The 19404-nt window shown below is 56.6% G+C and overlaps 1 protein-coding gene across 1 annotated transcript in view; it reads left to right on the top strand.

Moving 5' to 3' along the window:
• The window catches only part of LMCD1 (LIM and cysteine rich domains 1), a 23143-nt gene extending 8386 nt beyond the window's left edge, over positions 1–14757 (top strand). Inside the window, exons 4-5 of the mRNA XM_040359816.1 lie at positions 5321–5536; positions 13507–14757. Coding sequence (XP_040215750.1) covers positions 5321–5536; positions 13507–13668 — 378 coding nt within the window. The 3' untranslated portion in view covers positions 13669–14757. The remainder of the gene's footprint in view (positions 1–5320; positions 5537–13506) is intronic.
• Positions 14758–19404: the final 4647 nt, after the last annotated feature.

Here is a 19404-nt window from a genome sequence, read left to right on the forward strand (position 1 = left end):
CCTCACGGGACTCACCTGAAGAGGGACCCGAGCTCAACGTGTCCCCCTTCCGGGTGTTCCCTCCTCACGGGACTCACCTGAAGAGGGACCGACCTCAACGTGTCCCCCTTCCGGGTGTTCCCTCCTCACGGGACTCACCTGAAGAGGGACCGACCTCAACGTGTCCCCCTTCCGGGTGTTCCCTCCTCACGGGACTCACCTGAAGAGGGACCGACCTCAACGTGTCCCCCTTCCGGGTGTTCCCTCCTCACGGGACTCACCTGAAGAGGGACCGACCTCAACGTGTCCCCCTTCCGGGTGTTCCCTCCTCACAGGACTCACCTGAAGAGGGACCCGACCTCAACGTGTCCCCCTTCCTGGTGTTCCCTCCTCACAGGACTCACCTGAAGAGGGACCCGACCTCAACGTGTCCCCCTTCCGGGTGTTCCCTCCTCACAGGACTCACCTGAAGAGGGACCCGACCTCAACGTGTCCCCCTTCCGGGTGTTCCCTCCTCACAGGACTCACCTGAAGAGGGACCCGAGCTCAACGTGTCCCCCTTCCGGGTGTTCCCTCCTCACAGGACTCACCTGAAGAGGGACCGACCTCAACGTGTCCCCCTTCCGGGTGTTCCCTCCTCACGGGACTCACCTGAAGAGGGACCCGACCTCAACGTGTCCCCCTTCCGGGTGTTCCCTCCTCACGGGACTCACCTGAAGAGGGACCCGACCTCAACGTGTCCCCCTTCCGGGTGTTCCCTCCTCACGGGACTCACCTGAAGAGGGACCCGAGCTCAACGTGTCCCCCTTCCGGGTGTTACCTCCTCACGGGACTCACCTGAAGAGGGACCCGACCTCAACGTGTCCCCCTTCCGGGTGTTCCCTCCTCACGGGACTCACCTGAAGAGGGACCCGAGCTCAACGTGTCCCCCTTCCGGGTGTTCCCTCCTCACAGGACTCACCTGAAGAGGGACCGACCTCAACGTGTCCCCCTTCCGGGTGTTCCTTCCTCACAGGACTCACCTGAAGACGGACCCGAGCTCAACGTGTCCCCCTTCCGGGTGTTCCCTCCTCACAGGACTCACCTGAAGAGGGACCCGACCTCAACGTGTCCCCCTTCCGGGTGTTCCCTCCTCACAGGACTCACCTGAAGAGGGACCGACCTCAACGTGTCCCCCTTCCGGGTGTTCCCTCCTCACAGGACTCACCTGAAGAGGGACCCGACCTCAACGTGTCCCCCTTCCGGGTGTTCCCTCCTCACAGGACTCACCTGAAGAGGGACCGACCTCAACGTGTCCCCCTTCCGGGTGTTCCCTCCTCACAGGACTCACCTGAAGAGGGACCCGACCTCAACGTGTCCCCCTTCCGGGTGTTCCCTCCTCACGGGACTCACCTGAAGAGGGACCGACCTCAACGTGTCCCCCTTCCGGGTGTTCCCTCCTCACGGGACTCACCTGAAGAGGGACCCGACCTCAACGTGTCCCCCTTCCGGGTGTTCCCTCCTCACGGGACTCACCTGAAGAGGGACCCGACCTCAACGTGTCCCCCTTCCGGGTGTTCCCTCCTCACGGGACTCACCTGAAGAGGGACCGACCTCAACGTGTCCCCCTTCCGGGTGTTCCCTCCTCACGGGACTCACCTGAAGAGGGACCCGACCTCAACGTGTCCCCCTTCCGGGTGTTACCTCCTCACAGGACTCACCTGAAGACGGACCCGACCTCAACGTGTCCCCCTTCCGGGTGTTCCCTCCTCACAGGACTCACCTGAAGAGGGACCGACCTCAACGTGTCCCCCTTCCGGGTGTTCCCTCCTCACGGGACTCACCTGAAGAGGGACCCGACCTCAACGTGTCCCCCTTCCGGGTGTTACCTCCTCACGGGACTCACCTGAAGACGGACCCGACCTCAACGTGTCCCCCTTCCGGGTGTTACCTCCTCACGGGACTCACCTGAAGAGGGACCGACCTCAACGTGTCCCCCTTCCGGGTGTTCCCTCCTCACGGGACTCACCTGAAGAGGGACCCGACCTCAACGTGTCCCCCTTCCGGGTGTTACCTCCTCACAGGACTCACCTGAAGACGGACCCGACCTCAACGTGTCCCCCTTCCGGGTGTTACCTCCTCACAGGACTCACCTGAAGAGGGACCCGACCTCAACGTGTCCCCCTTCCGGGTGTTCCCTCCTCACAGGACTCACCTCAAGAGGGACCCGACCTCAACGTGTCCCCCTTCCGGGTGTTCCCTCCTCACGGGACTCACCTGAAGAGGGACCCGACCTCAACGTGTCCCCCTTCCGGGTGTTCCCTCCTCACGGGACTCACCTGAAGAGGGACCCGACCTCAACGTGTCCCCCTTCCGGGTGTTCCCTCCTCACGGGACTCACCTGAAGAGGGACCCGACCTCAACGTGTCCCCCTTCCGGGTGTTCCCTCCTCACAGGACTCACCTGAAGAGGGACCCGACCTCAACGTGTCCCCCTTCCGGGTGTTCCCTCCTCACGGGACTCACCTGAAGAGGGACCCGACCTCAACGTGTCCCCCTTCCGGGTGTTCCCTCCTCACGGGACTCACCTGAAGAGGGACCCGACCTCAACGTGTCCCCCTTCCGGGTGTTCCCTCCTCACAGGACTCACCTGAAGAGGGACCCGACCTCAACGTGTCCCCCTTCCGGGTGTTCCCTCCTCACGGGACTCACCTGAAGAGGGACCCGACCTCAACGTGTCCCCCTTCCGGGTGTTCCCTCCTCACGGGACTCACCTGAAGAGGGACCGACCTCAACGTGTCCCCCTTCCGGGTGTTCCCTCCTCACGGGACTCACCTGAAGAGGGACCCGACCTCAACGTGTCCCCCTTCCGGGTGTTCCCTCCTCACGGGACTCACCTGAAGAGGGACCGACCTCAACGTGTCCCCCTTCCGGGTGTTCCCTCCTCACAGGACTCACCTGAAGAGGGACCCGACCTCAACGTGTCCCCCTTCCGGGTGTTCCCTCCTCACGGGACTCACCTGAAGAGGGACCGACCTCAACGTGTCCCCCTTCCGGGTGTTCCCTCCTCACAGGACTCACCTGAAGAGGGACCCGACCTCAACGTGTCCCCCTTCCGGGTGTTCCCTCCTCACAGGACTCACCTGAAGAGGGACCGACCTCAACGTGTCCCCCTTCCGGGTGTTCCCTCCTCACGGGACTCACCTGAAGAGGGACCGACCTCAACGTGTCCCCCTTCCGGGTGTTCCCTCCTCACGGGACTCACCTGAAGAGGGACCCGACCTCAACGTGTCCCCCTTCCGGGTGTTCCCTCCTCACAGGACTCACCTGAAGACGGACCCGACCTCAACGTGTCCCCCTTCCGGGTGTTCCCTCCTCACAGGACTCACCTGACAATGTCTTCCTCTGCTTTTCCCTCCAGAATGATGGCGCCATCTTTGTTCAGGCATCAAGGTTTACAATCATGTCAATCCTGGTGCCTTTGCAGTTCTTGGCGATGTTCACATTTCAGACACAGAGCAGCCCCTTGCTGGAGCCGTCACCTTCCCTGCCCCCGGGTGTCAGACGGGTGTCCATGCCGCCCCGAAAATCAACTCGCCAGGGGGCCAAGAGTTCTATTTATGCGTCTTCCCCCCCGGGCCCCCACATCACCTGAACCCCCCGGGCCCCCACATCACCTGAACCCCCCGGGCCCCCACATCACCTGAACCTCCCGGGCCCCCAGATCACCTGACCTCCCCTGGGCCCCCACATCACCTGAACCTCCCGGGCCCCCACATCACCTGAACCCCCTGGGCCCCCAGATCACCTGAACCCCCCGGGCCCCCACATCACCTGAACCTCCCGGGGCCCCCACATCACCTGAACCCCCCCGGGCCCCCACATCACCTGAACCTCCCGGGGCCCCCCTGTCACCTGACCTCCCCTGGGCCCCCCAGGTCACCTGACCTCCCCTGGGCCCCAGGTCACCTGACCTCCCCTGGGCCCCCCTGTCACCTGACCTCCCCTGGGCCCCCCAGATCACCTGACCTCCCCTGGGCCCCAGGTCACCTGACCTCCCCTGGGCCCCCCTGTCACCTGACCTCCCCGGGGCCCCCAGATCACCTGACCTCCCCGGGCCCCCAGATCACCTGACCTCCCCTGGGCCCCCAGATCACCTGACCTCCCTGGGCCCCCAGATCACCTGACCCCCCTGGGCCCCCAGATCACCTGACCTCCCAGGGCCCCCAGATCACCTGACCTCCCAGGGCCCCCAGATCACCTGACCTCCCTGGGCCCCCAGATCACCTGACCTCCCCTGGGCCCCAGATCACCTGACCTCCCCTGGGCCCCAGATCACCTGACCTCCCCTGGGCCCCCAGATCACCTGACCTCCCCTGGGCCCCCAGATCACCTGACCTCCCCTGGGCCCCCAGATCACCTGACCTCCCCTGGGCCCCCAGATCACCTGACCTCCCTGGGCCCCCACATCACCTGAACCTCCCGGGGCCCCCACATCACCTGAACCTCCCGGGGCCCCCCTGTCACCTGACCTCCCGGGCCCCCACATCACCTGAACCCCCCGGGCCCCCACATCACCTGAACCTCCCGGGGCCCCCCAGATCACCTGACCTCCCCTGGGCCCCAGGTCACCTGACCTCCCCTGGGCCCCCCTGTCACCTGACCTCCCCTGGGCCCCCAGATCACCTGACCTCCCCTGGGCCCCAGATCACCTGACCTCCCCTGGGCCCCCAGATCACCTGACCTCCCCTGGGCCCCCAGATCACCTGACCTCCCCTGGGCCCCCAGATCACCTGACCTCCCCTGGGCCCCAGATCACCTGACCTCCCCAGGGCCCCCAGATCACCTGACCTCCCCAGGGCCCCCAGATCACCTGACCTCCCCTGGGCCCCCAGATCACCTGACCTCCCTGGGCCCCCAGATCACCTGACCTCCCCTGGGCCCCAGATCACCTGACCTCCCCTGGGCCCCCAGATCACCTGACCTCCCTGGGCCCCCAGATCACCTGACCTCCCCTGGGCCCCCAGATCACCTGACCTCCCTGGGCCCCCAGATCACCTGACCTCCCCTGGGCCCCCAGATCACCTGACCTCCCCTGGGCCCCCCAGATCACCTGACCTCCCCTGGGCCCCCCAGATCACCTGACCTCCCCTGGGCCCCAGATCACCTGACCTCCCCTGGGCCCCCAGATCACCTGACCTCCCCTGGGCCCCAGATCACCTGACCTCCCCTGGGCCCCCAGATCACCTGACCTCCCCTGGGCCCCCAGATCACCTGACCTCCCCAGGGCCCCCTGTCACCTGACCTCCCCTGGGCCCCCCAGATCACCTGACCTCTCTGTCTTTGTCTCTTCTGTCTCCCAGCTCTGTGAGTTGTGTCAGCAGTTGTTGCCGGGAGACGCTCCGGCTGTCCGTTCTGACCGCGCCGGCACCAAGAAGCTCTGGCACCCGGCGTGCTTCATCTGCCGCCATTGCAGGGAGCCCCTGGTGAACCTCATCCACTTCTGGAAGAACAATGGCCTCTGGTGTGGGCGGCACTACTGTGAGAGCGAGCGGCCGCGCTGCGCCGGCTGTGACGAGGTAGGTGGAGCTATCACAAAACCATCCCCCGACAACGTCATTACCAGATTTCACCGATACTTTGACTGACAATTCCCCCGTCAATCTAAACTTCCCCCAAATTATTTTATACCATTGTTGGTGAGGGTGCAACTTTCCTGAACTTCCTGTTCTAAAACAAGTTCCGGAAATTCCGCCCCCCGAAAAACGTGACATGCCGGCACTGAAGGGGTTAAAACATGGAGATCGGTAGAGGTGCTACAAATCATCGAGAGGGGGGAGGGGGGGCAGGCTGGAGATCAGAGGGGGGATGGGAGGTGAAAGACTTCAAAATCATCACAAGGTACAGAGCCACTCAGATCGGCTCTGTACTGATCTCAGCCGACTCAAGTGACCCTCATTATTCCTCCCTTTCCTTTTCCCCAGCAGGAAGGGTAGAGGAGCTGGGCCAGCACAGGCAGCAATTAAACACTTCCAGTGGAGAGGGCTGTGAAAGTAACTGGTGAACGTTTAATAAAGCGTGATAGGCCGAGATCGTGATGACTCATCACAGAGCGATGCCGGTTTGTGATAAGGAGCAGAGAACATTCTCCACTTCACATCACATGGGTGTCACAAACGGGCGAGATCTGAAGACTTCACATCTCTTCACATATCTCCTTCCAGGTTCACAGCTCCGAGGTGGAGAATCCGGGAGAGAAGGTCATGTGATAAGAGGAAGGAGGCGGCTTATTTCTCCCTAATACCAGCACCAGAGGGTTAAATATCTCCTTCCAGGTTCACAGCTCCGAGGTGGAGAATCCGGGAGAGAAGGTCATGTGATAAGAGGAAGGAGGCGGCTTATTTCTCCCTAATACCAGCACCAGAGGGTTAAATATCTCCTTCCAGGTTCACAGCTCCGAGGTGGAGAATCCGGGAGAGAAGGTCATGTGATAAGAGGAAGGAGGCGGCTTATTTCTTCCTAATACCAGCACCAGAGGGTTAAATATCTCCTTCCAGGTTCACAGCTCCGAGGTGGGGAATCCGGGAGAGAAGGTCATGTGATAAGAGGAAGGAGGCGGCTTATTTCTTCCTAATACCAGCACCAGAGGGTTAAATATCTCCTTCCAGGTTCACAGCTCCGAGGTGGGGAATCCGGGAGAGAAGGTCATGTGATAAGAGGAAGGAGGCGGCTTATTTCTCCCTAATACCAGCACCAGAGGGTTAAATATCTCCTTCCAGGTTCACAGCTCCGAGGTGGGGAATCCGGGAGAGAAGGTCATGTGATAAGAGGAAGGAGGCGGCTTATTTCTTCCTAATACCAGCACCAGAGGGTTAAACATGAATAACAATATACACACACATATATACCGTATTTATCGGCGTATACCGCGCACTTTTTTGCCCTTAAAATCAGGGCAAAATTGTGGGTGCGCAATATACGCCGATCCCTGCTTCCCGCGCTATGTTTGAAGGCCGCCGCGGACATATACAGAGCGCAGTACACTCGGGTACAGTCGGCCAGGCTCGGCTCCCTTCTAGGTTATGCGAGAGGAGCCGAGCGTGGCCGAGTGTACTGCGCTCGGTATATGTCGGCGGCGGCGTTCAAACACAGCGCGGGAAGCAGGGATCGGCTCAGAGACAGCGCAGGAGCAGCGGGGAGGACACCACAAAGGCCGCCGATGGACGCCGGAACGGACAAGGCCGCCGATGGACGCCGGACCGGACAAGGCCGCCGATGGACGCCGGACCGGACAAGGCCGCCGATGGACGCCGGACCGGACAAGGCCGCCGATGGACGCCGGACCGGACAAGGCCGCCGATGGACGCCGGACCGGACAAGGCCGCCGATGGACGCCGGACCGGACAAGGCCGCCGATGGACGCCGGACCGGACAAGGCCGCCGATGGACGCCGGACCGGACAAGGCCGCCGATGGACGCCGGACCGGACAAGGCCGCCGATGGACACCAGGAAAGACGCCAAAACTGTAAGTAATAAAAAATAAATAAAATTCAGGAATTTCACGTCCAGAGTAGGGGTGCGCGCTATACGCGGGTGCGCACAATAGGCTGATAAATACGGTATATATGTGTGTATATATATATAATATGTTATCACATGTCTGAAAACATTAATTGTTCTTTTAAACTTTAGTTTCACTTTTTGAATTCGGCTGCCACGTAATCTCACAACATCCCCGAGATCACAGGCAGCCGCTTTCACACGGATCTCGGCGGTTTTCAGAGAAAAAACTTCTCCTCTGTTCTCTGAGAAGTTCTCCGTTTATTAAACCGGCTGCCCCTCTTCATCAGGGCCAACACCCCCCTTCATCAGGGCCAACGCCCCCCTTCATCAGGGCCAACGCCCCCCTTCATCAGGGCCAACGCCCCCCTTCATCAGGGCCAACGCCCCCCTTCATCAGGGCCAACACCCCCTTCATCAGGGCCAACACCCCCCTCCATCAGGGCCAACACCCCCTTCATCAGGGCCAACACCCCCCTTCATCAGGCCAACACCCCCCTTCATCAGGGCCAACACCCCCCTCCATCAGGGCCAACACCCCCCTCCATCAGGGCCAACACCCCCCTCCATCAGGGCCAACAACCCCCTTCATCAGGGCCAACGCCCCCCTTCATCAGGGCCTACGCCCCCCTTCATCAGGGCCAACGCCCCCCTTCATCAGGGCCAACAACCCCCTTCATCAGGGCCAACACCCCCCTCCATCAGGGCCAACACCCCCCTTCATCAAGGCCAACACCTCCCTTCATCAGGGCCAACACCCCCCTTCATCAGGGCCAACACCCCCCTTCATCAGGGCCAACGCCCCCCTTCATCAGGGCCAACGCCCCCCTTCATCAGGGCCTACGCCCCCCTCCATCAGGGCCAACACCCCCCTTCATCAGGGCCAACACCCCCTTCATCAGGGCCAACGCCCCCCCTTCATCAGGGCCAACAACCCCCTTCATCAGGGCCAACGCCCCCCTTCATCAGGGCCAACGCCCCCCTTCATCAGGGCCAACGCCCCCCTTCATCAGGGCCAACGCCCCCCTTCATCAGGGCCAACGCCCCCCTTCATCAGGGCCAACGCCCCCCTTCATCAGGGCCAACGCCCCCCTTCATCAGGGCCAACAACCCCCTTCATCAGGGCCAACAACCCCCTTCATCAGGGCCAACACCCCCCTTCATCAGGGCCAACACCCCCCTTCATCAGGGTCAACACCCCCCTCCATTCACACCATCAGGTGACCTTCCATGTGGTGCTCCGTCCCCCAGCCCCTCAGTGTACACGACCTCCATCCACACCATCAGGTGACCTTCCATGAGGTGCTCCGTCTCCCAGCCCCTCAGTGTACACAACCTCCATTCACACCATCAGGTGACCTTCCATGTGGTGCTCCGTCTCCCAGCCCCTCAGTGTACACGACCTACATTCACACCATCAGGTGACCTTCCATGTGGTGCTCCCTCCCCCAGCCCCTCAGTGTACACGACCTCCATCCACACCATCAGGTGACCTTCCATGTGGTGCTCCGTCCCCCAGCCCCTCAGTGTACACAACCTACATTCACACCATCAGGTGACCTTCCATGTGGTGCTCCGTCTCCCAGCCCCTCAGTGTACACAACCTACATTCACACCATCAGGTGACCTTCCATGTGGTGCTCCGTCTCCCAGCCCCTCAGTGTACACAACCTCCATCCACACCATCAGGTGACCTTCCATGTGGTGCTCCGTCTCCCAGCCCCTCAGTGTACACAACCTCCATCCACACCATCAGGTGACCTTCCATGTGGTGCTCCGTCTCCCAGCCCCTCAGTGTACACAACCTCCATCCACACCATCAGGTGACCTTCCATGTGGTGCTCCGTCTCCCAGCCCCTCAGTGTACACAACCTACATTCACACCATCAGGTGACCTTCCATGTGGTGCTCCCTCCCCCAGCCCCTCAGTGTACATGACCTACATTCACACATCAGGTGACCTTCCATGTGGTGCTCCGTCTCCCAGCCCCTCAGTGTACACGACCTACATTCACACATCAGGTGACCTTCCATGTGGTGCTCCGTCTCCCAGCCCCTCAGTGTACACGACCTACATTCACACCATCAGGTGACCTTCCATGTGGTGCTCCGTCTCCCAGCCCCTCAGTGTACACAACCTACATCCACACCATCAGGTGACCTTCCATGTGGTGCTCCCTCCCCCAGCCCCTCAGTGTACACGACCTCCATCCACACCATCAGGTGACCTTCCATGTGGTGCTCCGTCTCCCAGCCCCTCAGTGTACACAACCTCCATCCACACCATCAGGTGACCTTCCATGTGGTGCTCCGTCTCCCAACCCCTCAGTGTACACGACCTACATTCACACCATCAGGTGACCTTCCATGTGGTGCTCCGTCCCCCAGCCCCTCAGTGTACACAACCTACATTCACACCATCAGGTGACCTTCCATGTGGTGCTCCCTCCCCCAGCCCCTCAGTGTACACAACCTACATTCACACCATCAGGTGACCTTCCATGTGGTGCTCCGTCCCCCAGCCCCTCAGTGTACACAACCTACATCCACACCATCAGGTGACCTTCCATGTGGTGCTCCGTCCCCCAGCCCCTCAGTGTACACGACCTCCATCCACACCATCAGGTGACCTTCCATGTGGTGCTCCCTCCCCCAGCCCCTCAGTGTACACAACCTACATTCACACCATCAGGTGACCTTCCATGTGGTGCTCCGTCTCCCAGCCCCTCAGTGTACACGACCTCCATCCACACCATCAGATGACCTTCCATGTGGTGCTCCGTCCCCCAGCCCCTCAGTGTACACGACCTCCATTCACACCATCAGATGACCTTCCATGTGGTGCTCCGTCCCCCAGCCCCTCAGTGTACACAACCTACATTCACACCATCAGGTGACCTTCCATGTGGTGCTCCGTCCCCCAGCCCCTCAGTGTACACGACCTACATTCACACCATCAGGTGACCTTCCATGTGGTGCTCCGTCCCCCAGCCCCTCAGTGTACACAACCTACATTCACACCATCAGGTGACCTTCCATGTGGTGCTCCGTCTCCCAGCCCCTCAGTGTACACGACCTCCATTCACACCATCAGGTGACCTTCCATGTGGTGCTCCGTCTCCCAGCCCCTCAGTGTACACGACCTCCATCCACACCATCAGGTGACCTTCCATGTGGTGCTCCGTCTCCCAGCCCCTCAGTGTACACAACCTACATTCACACCATCAGGTGACCTTCCATGTGGTGCTCCGTCCCCCAGCCCCTCAGTGTACACAACCTACATCCACACCATCAGGTGACCTTCCATGTGGTGCTCAGTCCCCCAGCCCCTCAGTGTACACGACCTCCATCCACACCATCAGGTGACCTTCCATGTGGTGCTCCGTCCCCCAGCCCCTCAGTGTACACGACCTACATTCACACCATCAGGTGACCTTCCATGTGGTGCTCCGTCTCCCAGCCCCTCAGTGTACACGACCTACATTCACACCATCAGGTGACCTTCCATGTGGTGCTCCGTCCCCCAGCCCCTCAGTGTACACGACCTCCATTCACACCATCAGGTGACCTTCCATGTGGTGCTCCCTCCCCCAGCCCCTCAGTGTACACGACCTCCATCCACACCATCAGGTGACCTTCCATGTGGTGCTCCGTCTCCCAGCCCCTCAGTTTACACGACCTACATTCACACCATCAGGTGACCTTCCATGTGGTGCTCCGTCCCCCAGCCCCTCAGTGTACACGACCTACATTCACACCATCAGGTGACCTTCCATGTGGTGCTCCGTCCCCCAGCCCCTCAGTGTACACGACCTCCATTCACACCATCAGGTGACCTTCCATGTGGTGCTCCGTCTCCCAGCCCCTCAGTGTACACGACCTACATTCACACCATCAGGTGACCTTCCATGTGGTGCTCCGTCTCCCAGCCCCTCAGTGTACACAACCTCCATCCACACCATCAGGTGACCTTCCATGTGGTGCTCCGTCCCCCAGCCCCTCAGTGTACACAACTTACATTCACACCATCAGGTGACCTTCCATGTGGTGCTCCGTCTCCCAGCCCCTCAGTGTACACAACCTACATTCACACCATCAGGTGACCTTCCATGTGGTGCTCCCTCCCCAGCCCTTCAGTGTACACAACTTCCATCCACACCATCAGGTGACCTTCCATGTGGTGCTCCGTCCCCCAGCCCCTCAGTGTACACAACTTACATTCACACCATCAGGTGACCTTCCATGTGGTGCTCCGTCTCCCAGCCCCTCAGTGTACACAACCTACATTCACACCATCAGGTGACCTTCCATGTGGTGCTCCCTCCCCAGCCCCTCAGTGTACACGACCTACATTCACACATCAGATGACCTTCCATGTGGTGCTCCGTCTCCCAGCCCCTCAGTGTACACGACCTACATTCACACCATCAGGTGACCTTCCATGTGGTGCTCCGTCCCCCAGCCCCTCAGTGTACACAACCTCCATTCACACCATCAGGTGACCTTCCATGTGGTGCTCCGTCTCCCAGCCCCTCAGTGTACACGACCTACATTCACACCATCAGGTGACCTTCCATGTGGTGCTCCCTCCCCCAACCCCTCAGTGTACACAACCTCCATCCACACCATCAGGTGACCTTCCATGTGGTGCTCCGTCTCCCAGCCCCTCAGTGTACACAACCTCCATCCACGCCATCAGGTGACCTTCCATGTGGTGCTCCGTCCCCCAGCCCCTCAGTGTACACGACCTCCATTCACACCATCAGGTGACCTTCCATGTGGGGCTCCCTCCCCCAACCCCTCAGTGTACACGACCTACATTCACACCATCAGGTGACCTTCCATGTGGTGCTCCGTCTCCCAGCCCCTCAGTGTACACAACCTACATTCACACCATCAGGTGACCTTCCATGTGGTGCTCCGTCTCCCAGCCCCTCAGTGTACACAACCTACATCCACACCATCAGGTGACCTTCCATGTGGTGCTCCCTCCCCCAGCCCCTCAGTGTACACGACCTACATTCACACCATCAGGTGACCTTCCATGTGGTGCTCCGTCCCCCAGCCCCTCAGTGTACACGACCTACATTCACACCATCAGGTGACCTTCCATGTGGTGCTCCGTCTCCCAGCCCCTCAGTGTACACAACCTACATTCACACCATCAGGTGACCTTCCATGTGGTGCTCCCTCCCCCAGCCCCTCAGTGTACACAACCTACATTCACACCATCAGGTGACCTTCCATGTGGTGCTCCGTCCCCCAGCCCCTCAATGTACACGACCTACATTCACACCATCAGGTGACCTTCCATGTGGTGCTCCGTCCCCCAGCCCCTCAGTGTACACGACCTACATTCACACCATCAGGTGACCTTCCGTGTGGTGCTCCGTCTCCCAGCCCCTCAGTGTACACAACCTACATTCACACCATCAGGTGACCTTCCATGTGGTGCTCCCTCCCCCAGCCCCTCAGTGTACACAACCTCCATTCACACCATCAGATGACCTTCCATGTGGTGCTCCGTCTCCCAGCCCCTCAGTGTACACGACCTCCATCCACACCATCAGGTGACCTTCCGTGTGGTGCTCCGTCCCCCAGCCCCTCAGTGTACACGACCTCCATCCACACCATCAGGTGACCTTCCATGAGGTGCTCCGTCCCCCAGCCCCTCAGTGTACACAACCTCCATCCACACCATCAGGTGACCTTCCATGTGGTGCTCCGTCTCCCAGCCCCTCAGTGTACACGACCTACATTCACACCATCAGGTGACCTTCCATGTGGTGCTCCGTCCCCCAGCCCCTCAGTGTACACAACCTCCATTCACACCATCAGGTGACCTTCCATGTGGTGCTCCGTCCCCCAGCCCCTCAGTGTACACGACCTCCATTCACACATCAGGTGACCTTCCATGTGAAGAGTCAATACAGAGAAAGGAATTGTGTGTCCATTTCTGACATCTTTCTGGTCTCTTTTGCCCTTCAGATTATATTCTCAGAAGATTACCGGCGGCTCGATGGCAAGTCTTGGCACAAAGAACATTTTTCCTGCCCAGTCTGCGAGAAAACACTGACCGAGCGCCCCTGCAGTCCGGACCGCGGCCAACCCGTGTGTGTCGCCTGCAGCAAGGACAACGCCGCCCAATAGACCAAAGAGATCATCAGAGTGCAGAGAGGAGCCATGTGCAGTGATCCATAAAGAGGCCCTAAATCTATAGGGGGGGGGCCAGAATCCGTGCTCCGCCCCGATTCCTTGCTCCGCCCCGATCTGTGCTCCGCCCCACCCTACACTCCACCCCAATCCGTGCTCCGCCCCACTCTACACTCCACCCCAATCCGTGCTCCGCCCCGATCTGTGCTCCGCCCCGATCTGTGCTCCGCCCCACTCTACACTCCGCCCCACTCTACACTCCACCCCAATCCGTGCTCCGCCCCGATCTGTGCTCCGCCCCACTCTACACTCCACCCCAATCCGTGCTCCGCCCCGATCTGTGCTCCGCCCCACTCTACACTCCACCCCAATCTACACTCCGCCACCATACCGTGCTCCGCCCCACTCTGTGCTCCGCCCCGATCTGTTGCCTGGTCCTGAGAGCTTACACTCTAAAAATTGTCTTTTCAAAACTCCCGGGAATTTTCCTTCTCTGAAAACTGGAGATCTGCGGCTGGTTGGATTCCTGGCCTCGGTTGTCTTGTTTTAGGAGAATCTGTAGAGATTCAGGAACCTGACCCCATTCTGGAGAATTGCCCCCCAGGGGGTCACTGCACATCGCTAAACTCTGCACCGCGCTGGGCGGAACCCCCGCGTCTAAAGATTCCCATGCAGCTTTTGGCTTTTGCACTTTCTGTATCCCTTCTCTCTTATCTGCCACCTTCTTACCATCAATGGACCAATAATGTGTCCTCAGCCCCCACCGTCGGCCTGCCACGTGTCACCGTCTGCTGTGGCGCCTCAGTGGAAATGTGGGGGGGGCAGTTATAAAGCACTTTAATAAGTTCAGGCATCCATAAAACAGGAACTGGAACTTTGCACAGAGTATAGAAAGCACCAAACATGTAACAGCTGTACACAGCGCCATCTACAGGCCAGACGTATGAACACCACAAAGCCTGATAAATCCAAAAAGAAAAATAGAGGTAAACCCAACTGGATGACATTTAGTTTGCTGTAAAATAATCAATTTCCAGGCTGTTTTCTATAAATTAATCTTTCCAACTTTTTATTAAAGTGGAGGTTCACCCTATAAAAAATGTCTAACACTACGTCCAGCACCGTGCTGCATAAAACAAATGACACTGAGCTTTATATTTGTTTTGCCGTAGATGTCGTGTAGCCGTGGAATTCATCGCGGCTTCCGGGTAGGGAATCCCGCGGGGAAGTGGGCGTTCCTATTGTCGTGCCAATTGATTGAAAGAAAGAAGCTCGGGTCGGCTCTATTCGGCGCCTGCGCACCGGTGCCGAATAGAGCCGACCTGAGCTTCTTTCGGGAAGTCGTGACGCGCTGTGTGCGCCGTAGTTTAGCATGTCAATCAATTGGCATGACAATAGGAACGCCCACTCCCGCGGGATTCCCTACCCAGAAGCCGCGATGAATTCCACGGCTACACGATATCTACGGCAAAAAAAAATAAAGGTCAGTGTGATTTTATATGCAGCACGGTGCTGGACGTAGTGTTAGACATTTTTTATAGGGTGAACCTCCACTTTAATCTTTTTTGTATCCGCCCACTCAGTGCCGGGACAAGGTCATCCAGCGCAAATATGCTGAACTGCGCCCCCCTTCATTAGAGTTAGGGTGTCCCCATCCCTACAATAAACCATTGCGCCCAGGGCAGCCGTCCCTCCTACCCACCCCTTGTCCCGCCTCGGCTCCCACTGCTAGTCTCCTGCAGCCTCTTCTCTCAGGGCCGGGTTCCTGATGGTGACAACAGTGGATCATCTCTGCCTAAGCCGAGTATAAAACCTCCACTTGTTGTCTCCATTTGAAAGCCTTGTGACAGGATGACAACGTAGGAGCACATTTGTGAGACGGGGAAAAAGTGTTGTCACCCTATAACAGGAAGTGCCTGAACAAGGACCTCCATGGCGGGATCACCCGGGATTATGTTAAGCTTCAGATTACAACTATGGGAAGGATTTGATGAGATGTTAGTGATTAGGGTGACACCGACCTCAATATAAAGAAGGATGGCGGATAATTCGGAGAAGGAAGATGAATTCGCTTTTCTTGCTTACCCAGCATGCTTCAGTGCAATACGGTCCTCGCCAGGCCGCGGTCTGCGGGATTCCTTCCCATAATACTGGAATACTAACAAGTCTGATATTTATTGTATTTTCTGACTGTTTATAAATTGTGTATCGGCGCCATAAACCCGATCAAGGCCGCCATCTTCACATCTCAAAATCCATTTCTTTTATAGTTTTCACCCCCAAATGTCCGAAATCTCTCCGTAGAACGATGGCGCCATTTTGTGTCAAACGTTTCTTCTGTATTCACATTTATGACTAAAAGAAGTGAGAAGAGAGGAATATCCACCTAAATTACTCCAAACCCAAACCTTTCCCCATCATGGATGGCGTCATGAACTCTGTCAGATTCGTTTTCATCTTTATTGTACCGGAGAGATTTCCCTTCACTTCCTGTCCTGAATGTTTTCCTGGATCCAGGTCATGGTAGATCTAGTAGTAGTCGGTCTCATGGATCCAGGTCATGGTAGATCTAGTAGTAGTCGGTCTCATGAATCCAGGTCATGGTAGATCTAGTAGTAGTCGGTCTCGTGGATCCAGGTCATGGTAGATCTAGTAGTAGGTGGTCTCATGGATCCAGGTCATGGTAGATCTAGTAGTAGGTGGTCTCGTGGATCCAGGTCATGGTAGATCTAGTAGTAGTCGGTCTCGTGGATCCAGGTCATGGTAGATCTAGTAGTAGTCGGTCTCATGGATCCAGGTCATGGTAGATCTAGTAGTAGGTGGTCTCATGGATCCAGGTCATGGTAGATCTAGTAGTAGTCGGTCTCATGGATCCAGGTCATGGTAGATCTAGTAGTAGTTGGTCTCATGGATCCAGGTCATGGTGGATCTAGTAGTAGTCGGTCTCATGGATCCAGGTCATGGTGGATCTAGTAGTAGATGGTCTCATGGATCCAGGTCATGGTAGATCTAGTAGTAGGTGATCTCATGGATCCAGGTCATGGTAGATCTAGTAGTAGTCGGTCCCATGGATCCAGGTCATGGTGTATCTAGTAGTAGTTGGTCTCATGGATCCAGGTCATGGTAGATCTAGTAGTAGTCGGTCCCATGGATCCAGGTCATGGTGTATCTAGTAGTAGGTGGTCTCATGGATCCAGGTCATGGTAGATCTAGTAGTAGGTGGTCTCATGGATCCAGGTCATGGTAGATCTAGTAGTAGGTGGTCTCATGGATCCAGGTCATGGTAGATCTAGTAGTAGTCGGTCTCATGGATCCAGGTCACGGTGTATCTAGTAGTAGCTGATGACATCTAACTGGACTTATTCTGTAATGTTCTCCAAGAACAGGACAGCAGGTGTGAAAGTTGGGTGAATGTCCTCACCTCAGCAAACTGAGAACAATTCTCAGCCGTGTGTAATGAAGAATCTATAGAGACTTCCTGACACCAAGGATGGGATGATGGAAATAGAACGGGGGAGGGGCCATGACTTTCAGACTTCCAACCCTGTTCTTGAATAATCAACATTTGCCTTGACACCTTCCATGGTGATTGGATGAAGGTCTTGGGGCTCCCTGTCTGGATATGACGTTGGGGGATCTTCCTGACACTCCTCAGAACTGTAGAAGCGACTCTCCGAACCGTCTTCAACATTAGTCCAGATGAATGTGCCCCACTACTACCACTACTACTACTACTACTACCATCTCTACTACTACTAATACTACTACTACTAATACTACCATCTCTACTACTAATACTACTACTACTACTAATACTACTACTACTACTAATACTTCTAATACTACTACTACTAATACTACTACTACCATCTCTACTACCAATACTGCTAATACTACTACTACTAATACTACTAATACTGCTACTACTACTACTAATACTGCCATCTCTACTACTAATACTGCTACTCATACTGCTACTACCAATACTACCATCTCTACTACTAATACTAATACTGCTAATACTACTACTACTAATACTGCTACTACTACTAATACTGCCATCTCTACTACTAATACTACTAGCTTCCTGTTCTGTAGACTCAACAGAAAGTAATAGGAAATCTCTCCAAGGTGGAGGAAGCTCCCCATTGGTGATATTCCTGGTCTGGTGACCACCAAGACACATAGAGAGTAAATCTTCCTATGGGGGACACAGACAGGGATCCAAACCCCGAACCCCTCCCCCACACCACAAATAAAGGATTCCAGTTTTCCGGACAATTTAATGAGGGAAACAAAATAAACTTGAATGACTTTATGACAAAGAATGGACGAGATCCCCCCCCCCCTGGCTCCAGCGAAACGTTCCGTCACATCGAACGTCTGCTGACCGATTTCCTAATCCTGAACATGAACTCTCCCGTGTGTCTCCGGCCCTTTAAATGAAATGATTATTTTTGTATTGATATGTTTATTGACAAGGCGATCGATCAGACGATGCTTCTATAAATAAAGTTATTGTGGACAATGGATCCCGTTCATTATTTGATGAGAATTTATCACCGGACTGTCCTGGGACTGTGATAGGTCTGTGACGGCTTTGTGCTGCTCCATACCTCCTTTTAGAATAACGATGGAGGAGAGAGGGGGGAGGGGGAGGAAGGAGGAGGAGTCTCATGGGGAGGGGGAAGAGAGGAGGAGTCTCATGGGGAGGGGGAAGAGAGGAGGAGTCTCATGGGGAGGGGGAAGAGAGGAGGAGTCTCATGCAGAGGGGCAGAAAAGAGGAGGAGTCTCATGCAGAGGAAGAAGGAGGAGTTTTATGCAGAGGAAGGAGGAGGAGTCTCATGCAGATAGCGGAAAGGGGGCAGTGGACAGAAATGACACTCAGTGCTCTGGACTGAGATAAGTACACACTATGGAGGGATGTGCTTTGTTCAGATTTCATGTCAGAGGATTACAATCGAATTGTTACTATAAAGGTCGGGGGATGGGCTGTAGAATGGATATTTCATTAGCTGGGCATGCTGGTGGGGGGCAGTTTGGCCCATTGGCGGGTTCAGTGGCCTCTGGTGATGAAAAGGTTAAATCCCACATCCGGTGTCACCATTTATTAAAGGGCCACCGTCTCCCCAATCGCTCTCTCTAATCGGGAAGATCCAGGCTGGTGATTGGACGTCGGGCTGTAAATCATGGAAGTCTTCTGGAGTTTCTGCCAAGAGACGTTCTCTGGGGATCCGGAACTCCGCCGGGTTCTGAACTCCAATGAGGATAAAAGATATGAGCTGTGAACTCAAATTTCGCCAATTAAACTCTGCCCCCTCCCCCGCCCACCACTGCTGCCCCCCCCCCCCTCCAAAAAAAGGTCAGCAAAAACGGCTTTTTTTTCTTAATAATTTACCACAAAGGTCCGAGAAACGCAAAATTTCATAAATAAAACACTAAAGTGAATTTTGGGGCAAACAAATGCAATAAACTACCCAAACTTCTGGTGAAATATAAAAGACGAGTAAATAGATACCAAACGTGTCTCTGCGCCCCTGAAATGGGAGGAGCTTCTTTTTTATCCTCTAGGGACAAATGATTTTCTGTTCTCTTAGATATTTGGGGTTTAAAGACCCCCGATGTCTCCTCTGGGCTCTGCAGATCGCACTGCGATACATCCCTTGCTGGGCGGGGACACTGAGAGGCGGACCCAGGAAGTGATGTCATACACATCTCTCCAGGTCACTGCGA

Source organism: Rana temporaria, chromosome 7 (assembly GCF_905171775.1).
Source record: "Rana temporaria chromosome 7, aRanTem1.1, whole genome shotgun sequence".
NCBI lineage: Eukaryota > Metazoa > Chordata > Amphibia > Anura > Ranidae > Rana > Rana temporaria.